Source organism: Barbatula barbatula (genome assembly GCF_947034865.1).
Source record: "Barbatula barbatula genome assembly, chromosome: 23".
NCBI classification, from domain to species: Eukaryota; Metazoa; Chordata; class Actinopteri; order Cypriniformes; family Nemacheilidae; genus Barbatula; species Barbatula barbatula.
The window spans coordinates 7856271-7876799 of NC_136786.1; the positions used below are offsets into that span (position 1 = coordinate 7856271).

Below are 20529 nucleotides of genomic sequence, written 5' to 3' on the forward strand. Positions count from 1 at the left end.
CTGCAATACCTTAGCAGCCACCTACAGCAATGCACTACAGCAATACCCTATAGTCACAGAGAGCAAAACCCTAGCAACTAACAGCTTACCAACAACACAGACACAGAGAGCATGAACTGGTTGAACAATGATAAAGTTAAAAAATAAACAAGTATGTAAGTAGCATTTTTCTTAAATACGGTGGATTGGGTGGTATACACTTCAGTCCCGTTCCAGGCAATAAACAGAACAGGACGTGCTTGCATGACAGCTGACCTGTCTGCCCAGAACATGTCACAATCCCAAGAGCAAAACTTCAACCAGCTATTTATGAACGAGCAACTCATTCATACATGATCGAGGTGGCATCACAGACCCAGGCATGATGGGAGAGTCAGTTGGCTTCAGACTAGATGCCACTGCAATTTCTGCCCTCATATGCAACCAAGCCAGCACACACACTCGTGTAAGACGGGGCCGTTTGGCAGCGTGCTCAGAAACTCTGACTGTAAGCTCTCTGCGGGTCTCTCAGCCAATGACCACACCCCGGGCCAGCTGGACCCAATAAAGAGCCTATTATATACTGCTCTATTCAATCTTTATATGGTTATCTCGCACACATAATACTTTTTCGTTTCTGTTGCATTCTATCCATCATTGTGTTGTTCATTGTATCTGCGTAATAGACCGGGTCAAGCGGCTCACAGAAAGGAAATACTCGAGCACTGAGAGCTCATCTCTGGCATGCATGCAGTCTCTTCAACCACAGCAGCACAGATCACGCAGTATCATGTGAATGTGGTCTGCTACCCAGACTAACCAAAAACACACAGTCAACAAGTCTCAAATGAACTTTAGATAAGTTTCATTTATCACAGAGCAACCGACATGTTTTCAATGAGCTATAAAGTGCAGGCTTGAAATTAAACCATCTTCATAGCTTGCGTGGTTCTCGTCTTTGATGTGTTGAAAAAAACTACATTGAACAGATGTTTCATTAACAACTGCTCTAGTGCAAAGAAACTCGCTGTGAGCAAAACAGACACTTGTAAAACATGCAATGATGTAACAACTGAAAAGTTTCCTGCAGCATCTACAAATGGCAAAGAATCCCATTTTACATAACTGAATGTGAAGTGTTAAATTAATTTACCATTTCTTTCTATTGTGTTGTACTCGCTGCATGCAAAAATAAACACACAGTGCAGCTCTCGTTCAAGTAATTTGAGTCAATTTTACAGAATGAATTATAAAGGACCACACACTATGTGGTTGAATCACTTGAATGAATTATTCACCGAGTCAGTTCACCAAACAATTACCTCCAATGCCTTCCATTCAATGAACACAAAACCATGTTTCAAATTATTGTATTGCAACATTTTTGTAAATGTCCTGGATTCCAATAATACACAAATTGTATGCATGGCTGCAGTACACGGTGTGCGAGTTCTGTCATTTCTCTCACTGCATGTGGATTTACGGCCGTGCATCACCGCTGCTCTACTTCTTTGGCCTTCATGCTGCATGTGATGGTACCACACACTGTTGCCCTGGCAACCGCCTCTTCTTTGACCTGCGTTTGTGATATGCATGTCAAGAAAGAATCATTTGGAGCAGTAGTGTAGTACTGTGCATGTCAATTGCATTCTATATCTGGGTGTGACAGAGAAGCGTAGTCATAAAACCAAACTCCTCCCACCCCGACTCTCCGTCTAGCCACACCCCCTCCTGCCTGCATTGCACCAAAAGACCTGCGTCGTTTCACATGAGATGTCTCACATGCTCTGCCTCTCTTCTGCTTCACATTCAGAGCGCATTACACCCCGTATAACAGCACATAACAGAGAATCAATGCAGAATGACTGGGTATTCTCTGTTCATGTCACTTACACGTTAACCAGAAAAGAAAGATACAGATTGAATTCCACAGAACAATGTGTGCATCTGAGATATTACTGCAATTGTTGTCTGTATTTGTTAAGGCAGCGTTAAACATATAAAACCTTTATAAAGTGTGGTTCTATAAAACAACATTCGTGTCAATATCATAGTTATCACCATTTACTGCTTTTAGCCCTTTACCATCTTACCAGCACAATGCTTATGTAAGGCCAGCAGTTTCATTTTAGCATTTCTATTAGAAAATTGGAAAGAGTATTTCTGCTGCATAAACACAGATTGTCTCAATGTGAATATCAGAGCCAAGTAACTGCACAAACAGTGTTTTATACAGCAAAGATCATTCTGATGTACCCAACCCGATCATGCTCATGTCTTTGTGTATGTGTGTGTATTATCAAATAATTTTTAATTTAAGTCTTTAATTTAATTTCGATCACAACTCTGCAAAAACATACATTTCTACTGGATATCTGCATCTGCACAACTCCACAAAAGAATTTCTATAGCTGGCATGACAATGTGTATGGAATGTTTGAACGTAGGGCTGGGCGATAAAACGATAACGATATGTATCGCGATAGACATGTAATCAATATCAATAAAAAATGCGCTCGATAAAAGTTCGATAAAGTTTTTTTTTTTTTTTTTTTTTTCTTCGTCGGAAGAAACCCATGAAGAAACCAGAGGTTTCAAAGCAAGTTTGGTTGCATGAACAAAGGCACTCGCTCTCTGGTAGCCTAGCAACGTAGGGAGTGACAAGCTAACAGCCAATCGTGTAACAGTATCAAGTTTGGTTGCGCTGTTTCGTTGTCTCGTGCTGGTCTGCTGGATTCCTCTCAGAAACCGGCGACTGATAAGCAGAAAATGAGTGCCGCGGCGAGCGAGGAAATTGTAAATAAAAGAGGAAAAGTCAGCTCGCCAGTATGGCAGTTTTTTGGATATTACAAGTCTGACCGTAGTCAGACCAATGTTGCTGCAAAGTATGCAAGACCGTTGTCCCCGCCAAGACTGGTAATACCACAAACTTGTTTTACCATCTTAGTCGCGCTCACCCTTTGGAGTACAGCCGTATTCAACCAACAACTTCTGCAGCTGCTGCAACACCGCACAAGCAGCAGACTATCATGGAGAGGTACTCTGCATCAGTGCCTTATGACAAACAATCTAAACGGTACAAAGATATAACGGAGGCAGTGGCATATCATATAGCCAAAGACATGCTTCCGCTTAGCACTGTCGAGAAGCCAGGTTATAAAAAGCTCATACACGTGCTTGACCCATGCAAGCATTTCTTACATTTTATTTCCATTTTGCACCTTAAATGTTAAGAGATAATTGTTAAGTGTTCATTGTGACTTTAGACTTATGTTTACATTTTAATTATTTGAGTTTTGCATGATTGTGTTGACATTTCTGTCTCAATAACTGAGGGGTTTATGATCAGAGGAAGTTTAAGTTTAAAATAAAAATGTTTAAATGTACAATATTTTTCTCCTGGTCCTTATTTTAAATGGGTCATAAAAATATCAATAATTATCGATATCGACCGATATGAAACACTGATATCGTGATACAGTTTTCAGCCATATCGCCCAGCCCTATTTGAAAGCAAGATTATAAACGTTACTGCACATCCAAACAATAACGGTAACACTTTAGTATAGGGACCATTCTCACTCGTAACTAGTTGCTTATTAGCATGCATATTATTAGCAGGGCTCCAGACAAAAAAAATGAAGGAGCCCTTGGCTTCTATAGAGCTTGTCAATCGACATCACAGGGCATTGCATGCTTGGGCGGCGCCGCCATCTTTGAAGGTTGTTTACTAGCGCTTGATACATGAAACATGATCCTCGATGTGATTTCCTTCTTGTGGTTTACAAGTCAGAAACCTTGTATTCCGTTGTCTAGTTTCTGTCCTAAATGACTGTGCGACTTTGCCGTTGCAGTTTATAATACAGCAAAACCGACCCACCATGTTTATGTCTTCTCAGTAAAACGGAACAACATTGAACTGAACTCACTAGCAGAAAAGAGCTGCTACCACCTACAAATATGGACGCGGCACCCAGCATGCAACACGGCGTGAGGTCAGCGCCACATTCTCTATAGAAGAAAAACACAGGCACAAACTACTTTTTTAAGAGCCACATAACATGAACTTACATTTTAAGTGACGTATTTTTAGTTATCCTGTTGTATGTACATCTTGCCTCTCATTGGTTTTGCTCACATAAAGTATTTTTTCAAGTTGTTTATCCTCATAAGCAAGGTCCTACGGAACATGCAGACTTTTCATGTCAATTCTGAACTAAAATTTGCCAATATCCAAACTGAGGCAAAAATTGTAGTTAATGCTTTGATAATAGCGAATTTTTATTTTTTTGTTGCCTTTATACATAAACTTTACATTGGCAGATCATTTACTGTACAAGTTTGCTCTGTTTAAGAACCAGTCTCAAAAGTACACAGCTCACGTTTGCAAGCCCTCGTACAGTAAACGATACAAAACATGGTGAGGACACTTGCCATTAGCCAAAAACGGCACCACTGCCCTGCAACAATCTCGTAGTCCTACATCTCTACCTCTCTTTCTATTTAGTCCTGTTTATTTCCTCATTAAAGGTGATGCCATATGTGGCCCAAGTTCTTCTTTGTAAAACAGCGAGAACCGAGGAAATCGGAGATGCTGCAGTCTCGATGCATCTCCCCATGAATTAAACAGACAGCGGGTTCTCTAGGGAGCGGGTGGAGTGAAATGATGTCAGAGTGTGTGGTTATCAATGTTCGATCTGTCTTTGATAAAGTAATCCCTCTCATGTCTCTTCCTCCACACACTCAGATTCCTATCAGCTCTCTCTGAGTGGACACTGCTAGAAGGCGTTTCCTTATTTACCGTCACGGATCATGTGAAGACGCCCTGTGAGAGTTTGCATCCCAGAGCCAAAGCACTATATTTAAAGTACTCTACCAACTACTCTCATCCACATTTACAGAAGCGTTTTGGTAAAGAAAAGCCCACAAAAGAAGCATGTGACTGATCTGATGGGAAGTTTTTTCAATGACATTAGGGAGCATGTTACTCTAAAGAAATATGTTTTGAATCAAAGTGGAACGTGCAGTTGTGCTCAAGTACATCCCAAAAGAAGTGAATTTGATACTAAATGCACTGATTCACATTTAAAGTGTCCTAACAGACATGAAGACATGAACAATAAAAGCTACCATGTCAATGTAAATCACAGTGCGTGTCCTAACCAGCCTTGACAGTAATACGCGCCAAGCACCAATGGATTCAATTTTGGAAACTGTTTTTATGAATTAATATGAATCAAACATGGATTTACTTCAGATCTTACTAGAGGTATAGGAAACAAGAACATCGAAAACCACAAATGTCCACATTCCAAATGGAAAAAAACATTCTACGATTTAAATACTGTTTTGTCGGAGTTGACAAGCTCTTTTAAATACTTTTTAAAAGTTCGATATTTTCAAATCCCAATAACAAACATCCGTGTTTCCCACAGAAAATATTGCATATTTTAAAGGTAAATGCAGTGATCTGGTGCATTTTAAGAGCAAAGTAAAAGTGACTCAATCTATAAAGAATACAATAGCTATAGTAGGAATTTAGTCATTGGCTCCATATATAAATAGTGATAATAGGGCACAACAAATGCTAAAATGGGAGTTCACAAACAGTCAAAACATGTAGAGCATGAGCCATCAAAAAAATGGAGCAAAAAAGTGTTAAACAGTAGAACTAATTTATTTATTACCACACATTAAAATGCGGGCCGGGTATCAGGCCTTTTTCACAGTGCCATTGTCCCACTCCCCTGCAGGACAGTATCCCTTTACTATCCGGACCAGAGCAAACACACATTATGATGCGCCGACTGTTTAGAGTTAAGCCGTAAGAAATCGGTACACTCTCTCAGTGATGTTAAGATTGTGATTTATTATGTTTTCAACCTTAGTTGATATTAAAGTAACACGAGAGCTATTAATGACAGACGATCGGTCTGAGCACCGCTGCTTGACCAAATATATTGACACGGTGACACAGGTCAGCATATAATCGTGTGGGGCGTGCACCAGTATACTTTTACTTCTTTTTTCGTACTTTTTTCTTACGGGGACAGCTGAAACTAATGGAGGAATTTAAGCAGACCCATGCATTCAAATCATTTAAATTGGCGCGGTTGGCAATCAAACTTTGCATTCTGCACTAGAGCCACAAACCAAAAATATTCTAAATTAACTTAATAATTTACGACAAAACTAAACTATCTCTACTGTTTCATTCACATCATTCATTCAAATCCGCGCTTCAGCGCAGTTAGCAATCAGACTATGCGTTCTGCAACTGGCTGAGCCACAAACCATTAATAATACAACTATTTATTTCTAGGGGTGTCCCTGAATAGTGGAAGATTCGATCCTTTGGAGGACCCCGATTCGACTACCAATCTCACAAGAGGTGTTATACAATGGGGATCATGCCATTTTGGTTATATGGGCAGCAAAAAAAATTATAATGTAAAGAAATGGGACATTTTAAGGGTTGGGTACCGAAACCCCCGGTACATATGAGCACGAAGTCTGGCTATGACCCAGTGCGTCGTCTGTGAGACCGTGTACACAGTTTCCACACATTTCTCACTTACTGATTGTTTGGGCATATAAATATGAATTAAAACGTTGTCTGTAAATGCACGTAGTTCAGTACTTACACTGAACTTTGAGCTGCATGATACAAAATGGCAGGCCGCCATAGTCTCGTCAATGGAGAAACAAAGTATTAGATAACAGCAGCGATGGGCAAACTCCAAATTAAAAGAATAAACAACTGTATTTCATAAAACAGTATTGTGAAACAGTCTTTAACTATGTATTTTAATTAGGGCTGTCGACGTTAATGCGTTTCGCATGCGTTTAATTTTTTTCAGAATATTGAAAATATTTAACGCAATTAATGCAGCATTCATGTATTTTGTCCTCCATTGTCTAGCGTTACATTATATAATAACGCTCTTATTTATGTAAAGGCCTTTAAACCATTTTTAACTTTTGCTTTGACACGTTCAGTATAGAAAGACAGCTTCTAGCTGTGGGATGCAACACAACACGCAACATGACAGCTGTCCAGTCTGGTGTATACAGTCACAGGCTTAATGTCGCGTCAGTGAATCTCTGTCAGACAGCGCATCAGTATTAAGTTCTCTTTCGTGCTCGAATGTACAAAAACAGACAAGATTATGCCAGAAAGCCCGTTTTGACGAATATCTTTATAAGCACAGATTTCAACGTGTTAAATAAAATCCTAAATGAATGCAAAGCATTGTTAAAATGGGCAGCTCTTAAAGGGGTCACGTTCTTAAACCTGCTGCTGTGACTCCTGTGACACCAATAATGTTAATGTTAATGTCTGTATATTTCCTACCTGTTGAACATGATAGCTCTCAATTATACCGTACTTCAATGTTGAACGGCTATAATTAATGTCAAAATAATGAAAAAATAATACATTTAATGGAGACATCAGCTGCAATACTAATATCAGAACGACAATGATGTTGTTAATGAAATCAGTTCATTCTACATTCATCTTGAGATTAAATGTGAAATTATTAGCATGTAAAAGTATATTTCAAAACATTAATCTTGTATGCGATTAATTGTAATTAATGATGAAAAATCGTGATTTGTTCCATTTATTATTTATATTGCGTATTTTACCATTTTCTATGCCAGTGCCAGATGGCGGCATGCTTGCAAAGAAAACTCGACCAACTTGACCGTCTCCGCCTTCTGATTGGCCGATTTTGTTGCATCTCATAGTTGAGTTGTGTCTAGTGAGGACAGACAAACAGCTTCTTATTGGAATCCTATCTAGGACAGATTGTTAGGTATCATGATCTATAGTAGAAAGTGTTAAGTTGACTCCAAAAAAACGTTAAACTTGGTAAATGAGTACTAATTCCCATTAATAATTAATATTATATCAACTTGGCACACAAAGTTGGTTTAAATTACTTTTTTGTCACTCACACAGCGGCACAGAAGGTAAAGCCCACAGGCGGCATCATTACTGCAGCCCAAAAGTAAAACAGCTCAGTCTGGTGTCTCTCTAATTCTTTACTTTCCTTCAGATCCTGTTCGCTCTCATACAGCCATTCACACATTCTATGCACTTCTCTTCTGTGTATTGTCAGGGCGGTGTACTGGAGGGCGTGATGTGTGCGAGAGCCGGGGCCCCTCACCCTCAGCGGAGCAATTAGAGTCCCCATGGCCTCCACAGATGCTCTCAAACCCCAATATAATTGGGATCTTCACTGCCGGTCACTATGAATTATTAACATGCACTTTGAAGGATTGGATGGACAGTGCCTTGATGATGAGACTAGCAGACATGCACATTTAACCTAAATGAACCGAGTTAAGACAATAGGACACAATAAGATGTTCTTCAAACAGCATTTGGCCGTTCCGCAGGGTTAAGGATTTACTCAGCATGGGGCAGTCTGTTTTAACACTCTGACCAGGTGCTGGAGAGTGAATACAGAATATTATACTACAGACGGAGCACAAAGACTGGTTTCACAGTCTTTAACAGAGGCCCGTCAGTTCTGCATGCTCACAAACAGAGCTAAAATTAAATTAGTTCAAGGGGTAAAGCAGGCGGGTACTGGGGAGCTAGAGCCGACACAGCACGACCCGCGTCTCAGATCACACGGAAAGACAGAAGCTGGACAATGATTACAGTCTCTCACTATTCTGTCTACGAACCGCGTGCCAAATAAACGCACACACAAAACACATACCAAGCATGTACCCACTATCTGTGTGCTGAGGTTGCACAGCATACTGGAGAGAAACCGAGCTAACACAAATCTAAAACAACATTGTACACTTATTTCAACTCATGTTGGAGGACATTATTATAGCAGTTATAGTATAACAACTGAAGAAATGTTTAAACATTCAATAGATTCAGAACATAATACACTAAGAAAAAAGTGTAATATTCTACATACAAGTAACAAGTAACATTCTACATACTGTCTGTCTGTGTTTGGTTTGCATTAAAGGGATAGTTCACGCGAAAATGTTTATTTGTTCACCCTTTCATACCTGTATAAATTAGAGAAATATATTTGGAAAAAGTTAGCAACATTAAATTCTGTGACATCATTGACTGCCATAGTAGGAAAAATTTAATTGTAGTCAAACGTGTCCCGGAACTGTTTGTGTTCCTAAATTCGTCAAGATATCTCACGTTGTGTTGAACAAAACAAATAAATGTATATAGGTTTGAAACAACCTGAGGGTGAGTACACAAATGTAAATGTTAGTTTAATGCCAATACAAATGCTTTATAGTTCGCTGTGCATTAATAATGTTTGCAGATACAACATATCTTTAAATATGTATATTTGTAAATGGTAAAATGATCATGAACTGCGCTATAAAAGTATCGCTCATTCATGTTAGCTGAAGCATTTACTAGTGTTACTAAATACAACATTGTTGTAAAATCAAAACATCAGAGATTATTCACAGTAAAACTAGACGCCACTGCGTGATCATTTGTTGTTTGTTTTTGCTGCATTCCCATGCGGCAGATATACACTGCATAACTCTTTGGTTCAGATGAGTATTTTCAAGAGACAAACTATAGGAAGTGCTGCCAGGATGAGAACTAACAATTCTGAATATCTGCAGAACAGTGCATTTTTTTACTAGAAATAATTTGCATTATAAAAATGCATGCACGCTAAAACAAGCCTCATGCACACACAGTCGCATACTACCTGACTGTTAAAAGCACAGTAGAGGTCACATATCCGGCTCCATTTGTGGCTGATCATGCAATCCAGGACTCTTAAGTGAGCCATGATTTAGGCGGCACCCCCGCATCCAGCTGTACCCGTGTGATCTGTTTTAGCCCGGCTCTCCAGTCGCTCCCTTGGAGCCTGCGTCTGGCACAGAGGTGACGGGGGCGTGAGGACGCCGTTTCTGAGCCCATCTGTGTGCCCAGCAGGCATGCTTTCAGCCAAATACATCTTTTCCAGAGCTCATTAGCGCTGGATTAATAATGCATACGGGCACCAAAATCTACTCCTACAACACTGAGAAGGGTCCAGATAATCTCCAAATAAAAGGAAGGTGATGACCCCCTAAGGTGCTAAAAAGCGTTCAGTAATCTCTCTTCCTCACGTTCGCTCTGCGATTCGATCGGTCCATCTGCTTCTCTTCTCGGAGTGCTGAGTCAGGTAGCAGTGCCGCAGCAGGCTTAACCACTGCAAGAGTGAGACAGGACAGAAGTGCACAAGACAAATCACATCCCTTGGACCACTAAACACCACACTTTAAAGAAAACACTCATCGTCTTCTCACGCAAACATAAGACTAGAGCTGGTACAGAACATGACAGTTGGCTGAAATGTGTTCTGCATAAACTTGGAACACTATTAAGAAATAATGTGACTGGTTATTCTTTCTCACACATTTAAGCTGTTTAGAGTGGAGGCTTGGACTCAGAAATGATATTCTTTGCGTCTCATGGTACATTATATACTGTATATACCTCCATTCGTCTCTTATCATTCGAGCGCCATTGTAATTTTCAATTTTCAAAAACTAACACAAAGTGAAAAGCTACATACAAGGGGTCAACTACACATCTGTGTTATGACAGACGTGTTATGATACTGTAAGCATCGGATTCGTGATATCTCAAGCAGAGCTGTTGCAAAACAGTGCCAAGGTGATTCGGCAGGACTTGGCGCAAAAATGATGCACCAATCACCAAGGGAATCCAGCTGTCAGCGGATTGGTTCCACACATGCATTTTTAATAACGTCCAAATGCCAACTGTCAGTCAGGCAAAGGGAACTGGCAACCAGAACCACGTCAGAATCAGTAGCTAAATGAAAAGCAGGGAGAGGGTTGAATGCAAGCTGTTTGGAGACATCCACACTACCGTAGAGATGGTATTCTCTGATTATATCTTGTATATCGTTTTTTTATGTTGAAAAGATTAGCAACGCTGGAAAAAATAGAAAAATACATAAAATCTGCATGGAAACCTGCACGAAGCGAAAACATACAAAAGCAAAACATACAAAATGCAACGTATATAGACCGTCTATGATATGCGGTTATCTTGTTTATTTTTATTATTGAAAGTCTGTTCAACAAGCCGACGGTTAACAAGCCTTCAGCAGAGAATACATGATGCTCTTCTCTAACTCCCGGTAACAAAACCCAGAACTGACAAGAATATCTGTCTTTATTGTGTGAGAACTTAAAATATTAAAACTAGCTTGAGATCTGACTGAACAAAGATTAAAACAAAACCATGCCAAATTATTTTTGGTGTTTTCTGTATATGATAAAGTCATTGCAGACGAAGTGAAGAAGCGTTAAAAAAGACGAGACTATTCTAACCCTGTGGTGACGCGGTTTTTGTATTCTTATGAAAGATATGAATATTCGAATTGCATTTGGAATTTTTCGAATACTTACTGCAGATGGAATTTTTGAATATTTAAACATCCGTGCACATTTTATTTTTATTACATGTTGTTGTGACAGTAATGAAGAACTGTGTGAATCTCAGCCCAACAGAGACCACAAAATGGATCAATCTGGCATCCACGACCTCGTATCAATGATCTCTTCTAATCAGCCCAGGGGACTATTAGATGAAACCAATACTGGTGGTGATGTACCAATTCTCTCACTGCCACTGAACAGGACAATCTATAGAGAACTGAAAACACACACATGACACATGGGGTTACCCGTGTGTGTTCAATGTGACCCAAACTCACATGAAACTAAGCTTGAACATAAGTCAGCAGATGAGACCGAAAAGAACAGTTTCTTGGCTAAAAATATTTTGCATTTAGACTGCGATGCCAAGCTCAACCGCTAGATTTCAATGTACCATACGGTTTGTTTAAATGCCTTAAAACTAAAGGATGTCCGATGAAATGGTCTATAGCACTATTTTATATTACAGACTGTGAACCTGACAAGTCCAAATCTGAAAAAAGGACTTTACTAGGTTCTGTGCTGTAACAGGACTTCATTTCCAGGCAGACATGTGCACCTGATTCTATGAAGCTATGAAGAAATATGGGCGAATATAATCTGATATTAAAAGCAGATCTAGATACGATCGCAAAACACTGATTCAAATACACATGGGTGAAATAATCTTATGATAAACGCAAATAAAAATTTGTGTGACACAGGCAAACAACTCAAATATACCTTTATGGCTGTGGTCCGCATCACATGCTAAAGTTATACAAAACATTCACTTTATCCGGACTAAATTCAGCAGGCCGGATGAAAACAGTGAAAATGGAAAGTGTAACAGAGGAATGTGGTGTCTATCTGCTGATATTAGAAAAAGCTAGATTGGATTCAATGTTAATGAATGTTTAACAAGCATCTCTTCATTCATATGGACTTTTGGTCTCAGCTAACATCTCTACAGAGTGAAAAGTAAGAAGAGAGAATACAGTGGCTTAATGCATCCTTCAGAGGTATTACTGCTCGATCTGTAAACATTTACCATGGTAACCGTGCATCATCAGGTTATAAGCTGCATCCGTGTTTTACCCGCTGTAAATTACATCAGCGCAGGTGGCAGCATACGACGCAGGTGTGTTTCATTTCTCAATGACTAAATACTCTCAATGTGATCCTTCAGTGAAAACCACTGTGGAAAACACAATTCATTCTTATTTTTTTGCATATTTTCATCATTCACTTATGGATTATGTACACAAATGATTAAATACACATTATAATCTAAATGGCAACAATCGCTTTTTGATTGAAAGTTTTTCTATCCAGATGAGACACATGAGCGTCTGAAAGGCTTGGCTGAATGATAATAATTGGGAATGGGATAAGTGGCTGTTTTGTTTACACAGGGGAAGTCTTTAAATGAAACACTCCTCATGTTTCCCAGGAGGCCTGAAGCTCTGACAAGCTTACAGACAGAAATGTCTGTCTCCAGAGTGGATTGAGGTCAGGGCCTGGCACATTAGAGCCGAGCTTCACTGACAACTATTGAATCCAGTGGCGTAACATCAGACAGTGCAGACAGTGCCACTGGGGCTCGCAGCGAACGCAGGTCGTGCCCGCATCGCAAGAGGACCCCTGGTGTGCCTCGATGGTCAAGTGGTTGAGGGTTCTAATCCACCCTCGTACATTTTTTTTCTCATTTTAACCTAAGGTGTTCACATTGTGATTGTATATCAAGAGCAAGAACACGTTTGTGTGCGTTTTGTTTTGTGCTTTTACCGGACCGAAGCGCTCGATCGCCTGTGTGAAGAGAGAACTGATAACAGCATCAACGACCGCTCGCCATGATTTCAACAACACCACATTCCTGCTATTTAACACGGACCGATATATTTCTTTACGAATGGAGACGTTTCTTTCTTCAAGGTTGTCTACACCCCTGCCAGTCCATCTTTGAAAAGTATACTTCAGACAGATTCTGGCAGAGACAGAGGGCTTGCTTACTTACATTTAGCCCCGTTGCGCTCAACCGCGCCCGAAAAAGATGGTCAATTGATTGAAGTACATAACAAGCGAACAAACCATGTCACCACAGCCTCGGGGTGAGGCTGAAACAATACGTTGTTGTGTTTTTAATCCATTTCTTGAATACATGTTTTAGACCTACTTAGAGTAGATTAGACACACACATTCGCTTATACCGGTTCCCGTCTATAGACGAGCGTTGTGTGTTTGCATATGCTTCATATCCTTGCAGCCCAGGAGGCCATCGTAATAGTGATGACGGGCCCCAGTGCAGGCTATGTCACAGCACTCATTGAATCAAAGAGGTTTAGTATTCAGGGATGAAGAGTATTTCGCATTTTGGTTCACTTTCGTCTATTTAGTGAAACAAATCCATTTTCAAGACTGTATATATCGGTCAGTGCAGTCAGAGGTGAATCCACATACATACAGAAATCCAGCAGCTAACTCACTATCACCCTCGGTTTATCTGAACAGACAACAGAAATCAATGCACTGAAAAACAACATCGGCGGATGGAGGCCTGGACACACAAACATCCCACGTCAACACTGGATTATGGTTTGATCTGTTTGATTTCATAGGACAGTGTTCAGATTTAAAAGGGCTGTTTATAAAGGGCGTCTCCACATGATCTGCAAAAGCATTAGGGCTGTACGTTAACGTTTTTTGCACGTAGCGCCGTTGCTACAGAGGTTTGAAGTTTTGTAGCACTGGCCAAACAGTTGTAGCACATCTTTAAAAAAACGGAAGTGCAGGTCATCACATAAGTAGACAGGTAACTGAAAAAGGATATTAACGTTATACAAATGGATAAAGTAAAACCATATCATTTTTTGATCTTACCAAATTAGTTATTTCCTTTTTATGAGTTCTGTATTTTCAATGCTTCACTATACAGTACCAAGTAAATACATTTCTCCATAAAAATACTTTAATATCCTATAGAAGTTAAATTATTGTGCACCATTGAACCTTACTATTAGGGCTGCAGCTATCGATTATCTTACCAATCGAGTATTCTACCGATTTTTCCATCGATTAATCGGGTATTCGGATAACAAGTACTTTTTCTAAATATAAGAGCAATACTAAATATACAAGAGAATACAAGACAGGTCTCTTAAAATTTAGAAAAGTGAAAATTGCATACGTTAATATCCTTGAAAACTAAACCCATTTAGTGCATTCCATTGCCATATTAATTTCTAAATGCTAATAAGAAATAAGAGACATGAACAAAAATAGAAAGAATAATTTCAAAGGAAAAAAACTAACTTCAGTTTATGGATCATAATGGTCCGTGGGGAAATGCAGTGCTCCGTGTGTAAAGTTAGTAAATGGATTAAACAAAGCTTCCAGAAAACAAAAATTCCCTCAATGATTTTTTGTATTCAAATTACTCGTTTACTCAAGGAATCGTTTCAGCCCAACTTACTTTACACTGTAATAAACACTTTAATATTTACTAAAGTATTATTTTATCATCTGGTTCAAATGAAGAAGAATGTTATTTTTTGCGGGTCGTCACAGAGACAATTGAGTTTCAGTTTGTTTGACAGTAGCTTTACTCAAACAGTGAAATGTAGACTTAAATTTCTTAAACTTAGTTTATGTTCATGTGTTCATTTCCTCGTATAGTAAGATACAGACAAATCCACGAGTGTCACGCTTGTAACATGTTAAAGTTTGCAACTCTTTCACTCGCAGCACAAGCAGATGACATATTTAAATAGTATAATTCTGCTTTAGGGATTCCTGATGTTTTCCCACATCGCGTAGATCATAGGGCTCTGGATCAATGTACTTGATATGGGGGCCATAAATAAATAAAATAAATATTGGGGCGCCATTAGTTAACCTTACACAAGAACAAGCACAATGACAAACGCACTTCACACAAACAAGCGGCTCTGTCTAATGCACCTGGCAAACCGAATAGCACGCATGCTACACTTTTACATTTATTCTTGGCACAGTCAGATTTTTCCTAGCTTGTGCATCATACTGTACATGTCGCGTTGTACAGCCCTGCAAACCCTTATTTATTTCAGCAAACCATTCACAGATAAAGTGAGATGTATTTTAAAGGCATAGGTAAAGAAAAATGTCATTCTAAACCTGTTGAGGGATTATTTATTCTTCAGAACACAAAAGACATTGGTAACCAAACAACACTGAACTCCGTTGACTTCCCTTGTATGGACACAAAACCACCACAACATTTCTCAAATGTTCCACAGAAGACAGAGTCACATACAGGTTTAGCCATTGCCAAACCTCAATGGTTGATGTTGCAATTTTAAGAACAAGCGAGCAATGCTTTGAAAGCACCAAAGAGCAACAGCGTTTACACTTCTTAGGAAAATACTGATACCTATGAATGGATAACTAAAAGCTGCCTTTTTAAATGTGAATAAAAGGAAATGTACAAATCAAAGAAAATACACTTCAAATTGGAGGTGTATAGACAAATGTGGAAGTCAGATAAGTCAGACAAGGTGACCCCAAGGGGGAACACCATATTGTGTGTGTGCGGGGAGGTGTAACAGCAAAGAGCAGCTGGGCTTTAATTACCCTCCATGGCACTGGTGCACATACAGGGGGCTGGGTGACCGAGGGAGAGAGACACAAAGAGAGAGAGACAGACAGACAGAGACGCCCTCCTATCACCCTCATTAAACATGGAGGACTAGATGGAACAGAACATTGGGTCCACCTGAGACCGCCGGGCCTATTGAACCCTGGGAGGTGTCTAATAATTGTCAGGGGAGATAGATGCAGGTACAGTCCCGCACCTGCCAGTGCCCTACAAGGAAGTACATAAAAAATAGCTTTATGATTGAGGCACTCCCGCATAATATATGTAACCTAATCTCACGTTGTGTGAGTGTGTGTGGGGGGTGTTATTGAGGTTGAAAGCTGGTTAACTCATGTTTGACAGGAAGTGGAGGACTCCGGGGTGATAATGAATTAAACAAGCAATAACAGGCGTGAACACAGACGGCCCCAACAATAACAACAGTAATTTGCACTGATCTAATAACAACATTTTAGGCTTTTCTAACACAATCATTCATTTATTGTAGCTTGACGTGTATTGCCATCGCGACTGGTGTTTACAAAAAATGTATGGTATTTATTTGCAGCGTCACGTCTGGGGTAGACATAGTGTTAGATTCAATCCTTGGCGTCAGTTAGATTGTTGTCCATATGAGCAGTAGACAGTAAGGTAGCTTAAAAGCTTTTGAACAGAACTCATATCTGTTTTCCACTTCAAATACAATCTATGATTATATTGAAATATTAATGCAAATGTGAATCACGCTGGTGGAAGGGTAATGGTGCTTACTCGAGCCCACAAACAAAACAGTACACAAACAGAGTGTATCATTTAATAGTGTGGATAAAAGCATTTTCTGCTGGGGGAATTCAGATACCTGCTGAGAACTTCAGTTATCGTTTAACCTAAGTGGACAGCACACGGATGACCTGATGCACCCTGGACTGAGACAACCAAACCGGACTATAACATCTCGTGATCTGAAACCGTCTGACAGCGTGAACTATGTGCAACCAAACAGAGTATTCAGAGATTTCAGAACACATTATTCAAGTCTACGGTAAATTGTTAACAGTTCAGATCACATCCATTATAATGAAGAGAATAAAAAGCATGAAACAAAACAATGTTGAAGTTACATAACAAAGCTCTTTGAAAAAAAAGCGTCCCTTCAAATAAATCAGTGTTATTTAAAATTATTTTAGCATTTTCACTGCTGTGTTTAAATTTTGACTTTTGAAGGACTGATAGTCTTTGAACACATGCTAAGTGATCCGTCCACATGTTCACCTCTGATCCTGTACAGTTATGACACCCATTTTACTCTGAGCTTACTCAGTAAAGACCTTATAAACACTGGAATCCGCTCTAACTGATAGGATCATTCAAGCCCTGCGTTATACACTTATGACATGCATTCATCGGTCAGGCTCTCAGTGATGATGTAATGCCGTGAGAAGAGTCACAACTGCCAGTGTTGTTCTAGTATTCGAGAAAGTGACATTACAGCATTGGCAGCACTGACGCTTCAGACATTATCGAGATAAGATAAACAAGAATTCTGATCATTCTGATGATCGAGACAAATATTCATATACACGTAATGATGCAAGCAATTGTCTCTACGCTACTATAATAGTAGGAAATGATTTTCTCCGTAATATTGTTTTACAAAACAAATGCTTGAAATGCATTAAACCCTTACGGATAAACTTTCAATGCACTTTCACTTACCTTGCAAACTGGCGACACGGCAGGATTGGTCTTCTCATCGTGGTGCGTTGACGCAGCCCGACGCGTTGCCATTATTTCATTTCAGAGCACAAAGGCAAAGGTCCTCTGGAGGCCAACATTGAGTCAAGAGAAATCAAAATCTTATATTCCAAATGATCTAATCCACACCGTCTGAACTCTTCATGCCCGTCCACAACACAGTCCTGCGACCAAAGAAAAGTTACTGAAAAGCCACACAGACCCAGTAGAGGAGAGATATTCATTTAGCAGTACAGCAGATAAAAGCAGATGGGAGCTGGGACACGGGTACAGTACAGTAGCTAACAAAGCATTCTTTAGGGTTTTGACTATATTTTTGTGGCAGACTGCTTAACGTTTGCGAGGCCACGGTTCACTTGTTGTGGTGAGACCATGGCCGACGTAAAAACTTGAACAGAAAGTTCATTTCTTTAAAGGATGGTTAGGAGTTGTTAAGTAAGGAGATCAGCGGGTAAAGAGAGAAGCGGAGCGAATAAAGCAGAAAGTTGACATTTGGACTTACCAAAACAGAGCAAATGAAAACAGCAAATATAATGTTGTTTGTGTAATGTACTGAAGATTTGGGGGAAATAAACATCACCCCACTTACATTAGTAAACAGATATGTGTGATACTACTGTAGTCATCTGAATGCTGTATTATATTGGTATGATGAAGCGCAGTATGAGCATCTGCTCTGTCTGATACACTATAACACGAAAAGCTTGTCTTTTGACACACTGTCCGTCACAAGCATGTCAATTCTGGTCTTTTTCACGTGTTACACATAGGGATGCTCCGATCCGATATTCGTATCGGGTATCGGCGTCGATACGTAATAAAATTCTAGATCGGGTATCGGTGCAATTTGTCACCGATACCCGATCTGACATAAAATTTGTGCTAGACGATGTTAAAGTTCATGGAGACACCGGCGCTTAAACTCTCTCGTGGGCGGCTGTGCTTTGCGCAACGTGTGACACCATACGCTAGCAACGTGTGACATCATACGCTAGCAACGTGCGACATCATACGCTAGCAACGTGCGACATCATACGCTAGCAACGTGCTCTGTACGTAGTGCACGTGAACAAGTGAACATATAGCAGCGAACAGCATGGAGCGAGCCAAAATATCTGTCATTTGGAGTTATTTTACAACCGCTACGCCAATAAGTTCCACCGCTTTCATTGTTATGGATGGGCAACCGCTGTCCGTCGTTGCGAATAATGGCTTCAGACTCCTTATAAACCACCTGGAGCCGCAGTACGACACGCCGAAGCGTAAATATTTAACTCTACCTTGAACTGTACCGAAAAGTCAAAAAGCAAACACATATCCGAAAAAATTAAAGATGTCAATGCGGTGAGTCTTACAACAGATATCTGGAGCTGCGACGTGTCCCCCGTGTCGCTTTTAAGTTTAACCGCAAACTGGTTGGATGAGAATTTTGTGCCACAAAATGCCACGTTAAATGCAACAAACATGTGCAGTTTTACTCAGCTAGGGAAGCTAGTGTTTTATTCATCTGTTTCTGTGTTGGATGTTAAATTTTATTTTCACTAAACTTTAGTTTAGTTAAGTGGACTTTGCTTTAGTAACTAAAGCATTAAAAAGATCTGATTCATGTTATTTTGAATATCTAAAGCAGTAAAGCTATTACTTTTTTGCTCTATTTCAGCAGCTTTTTTGCGAATTGATTTTTTAATTATTTTTGCACTTTCTTAAAAATTAAGAGATTTTGTTTCCATTTATTTATACCCGTTTATTAAGCTAGTGAAGCTGTTGTTATATTCAGCTGCTTAATTTGCACTTTAATTTTGAATGTCTTTTGTCCAAAGATAGTGAACACTTTTGTTTTATTTTTCATTTGTTTTGCACCGGTGCTGGTTTAATAAACTATTTACTAAATTTGTGAATCATTAGTTTGTTATTTTGTTTTACGGGGTCAGGAAATTTTATGTTAAGTCGAGCCTGATGTCTTGCACAGCAATGCACACAGTTTATCAAGTAATTGTGCACTTTAAATTTTTTACCTTAGTATCGGATCGGTACTCGGTATCGGCCGATACTGAATCTCAGGTATCGGAATCGGTATCGGAAGCAAAAAAGGTGGATCGGAGCATCCCTAGTTACACAGCGATCTGGGCTATTCATTTCAGTGACTCTGGTCTATATGAGTAGAGAGGGTCAGTCCAGCACAATGGACGCGCGCTGTCAGATGCGAGGGTCTGATCGTGACAGGAATGTGTTGTTGTGTATTATCATATTGTTTGTTATCGTTGATCAGACAAACAACGTGACGGAGTCATTTCGATCCGATTGTCCCCTGCCAGCAGCATCTAACGTAATGTTCATCCTCACCATCCCGTTTCCCTTCATTTCTGACACGACACCTTCCCATTCCTACAATAGTACACTGACTGGGGTTTTAAAGTGCAAGCGATGGGGTCAATAAGACACATACCTGTTCCGTTTAGTATGAGATGACCATGAATCAAAATGCATCGTTTCGGTGCCCAACGCGCGATTAATATCCACATACGAGATGCGTCGCGATCGATTTTCTGTCTATCGACCCGAGATTATATACAGTATTCCGAGGCGTAAAGTGAATCTTCATACTGAAATAAAACAACACGGGAGTACGAGCATCACACCGATGCGGATGAGAAGAATGACGGTCGTTTAAAATGCAGCCCGCGTTTGTAGCATCGATTTCAACGCGAGCAGATTGATCGCGGTTACTT

At 39.8% G+C, this 20529-nt stretch overlaps 1 protein-coding gene across 1 annotated transcript in view; it reads right to left on the bottom strand.

Annotated features, from left to right (window-relative positions):
- Positions 1-17898, bottom strand: part of arhgap21a (Rho GTPase activating protein 21a) — a 79272-nt gene extending 61374 nt beyond the window's left edge. Inside the window, exon 1 of the mRNA XM_079447655.1 lies at positions 17762-17898. Coding sequence (XP_079303781.1) covers positions 17762-17833 — 72 coding nt within the window. The 5' untranslated portion in view covers positions 17834-17898. The remainder of the gene's footprint in view (positions 1-17761) is intronic.
- Positions 17899-20529: the final 2631 nt, after the last annotated feature.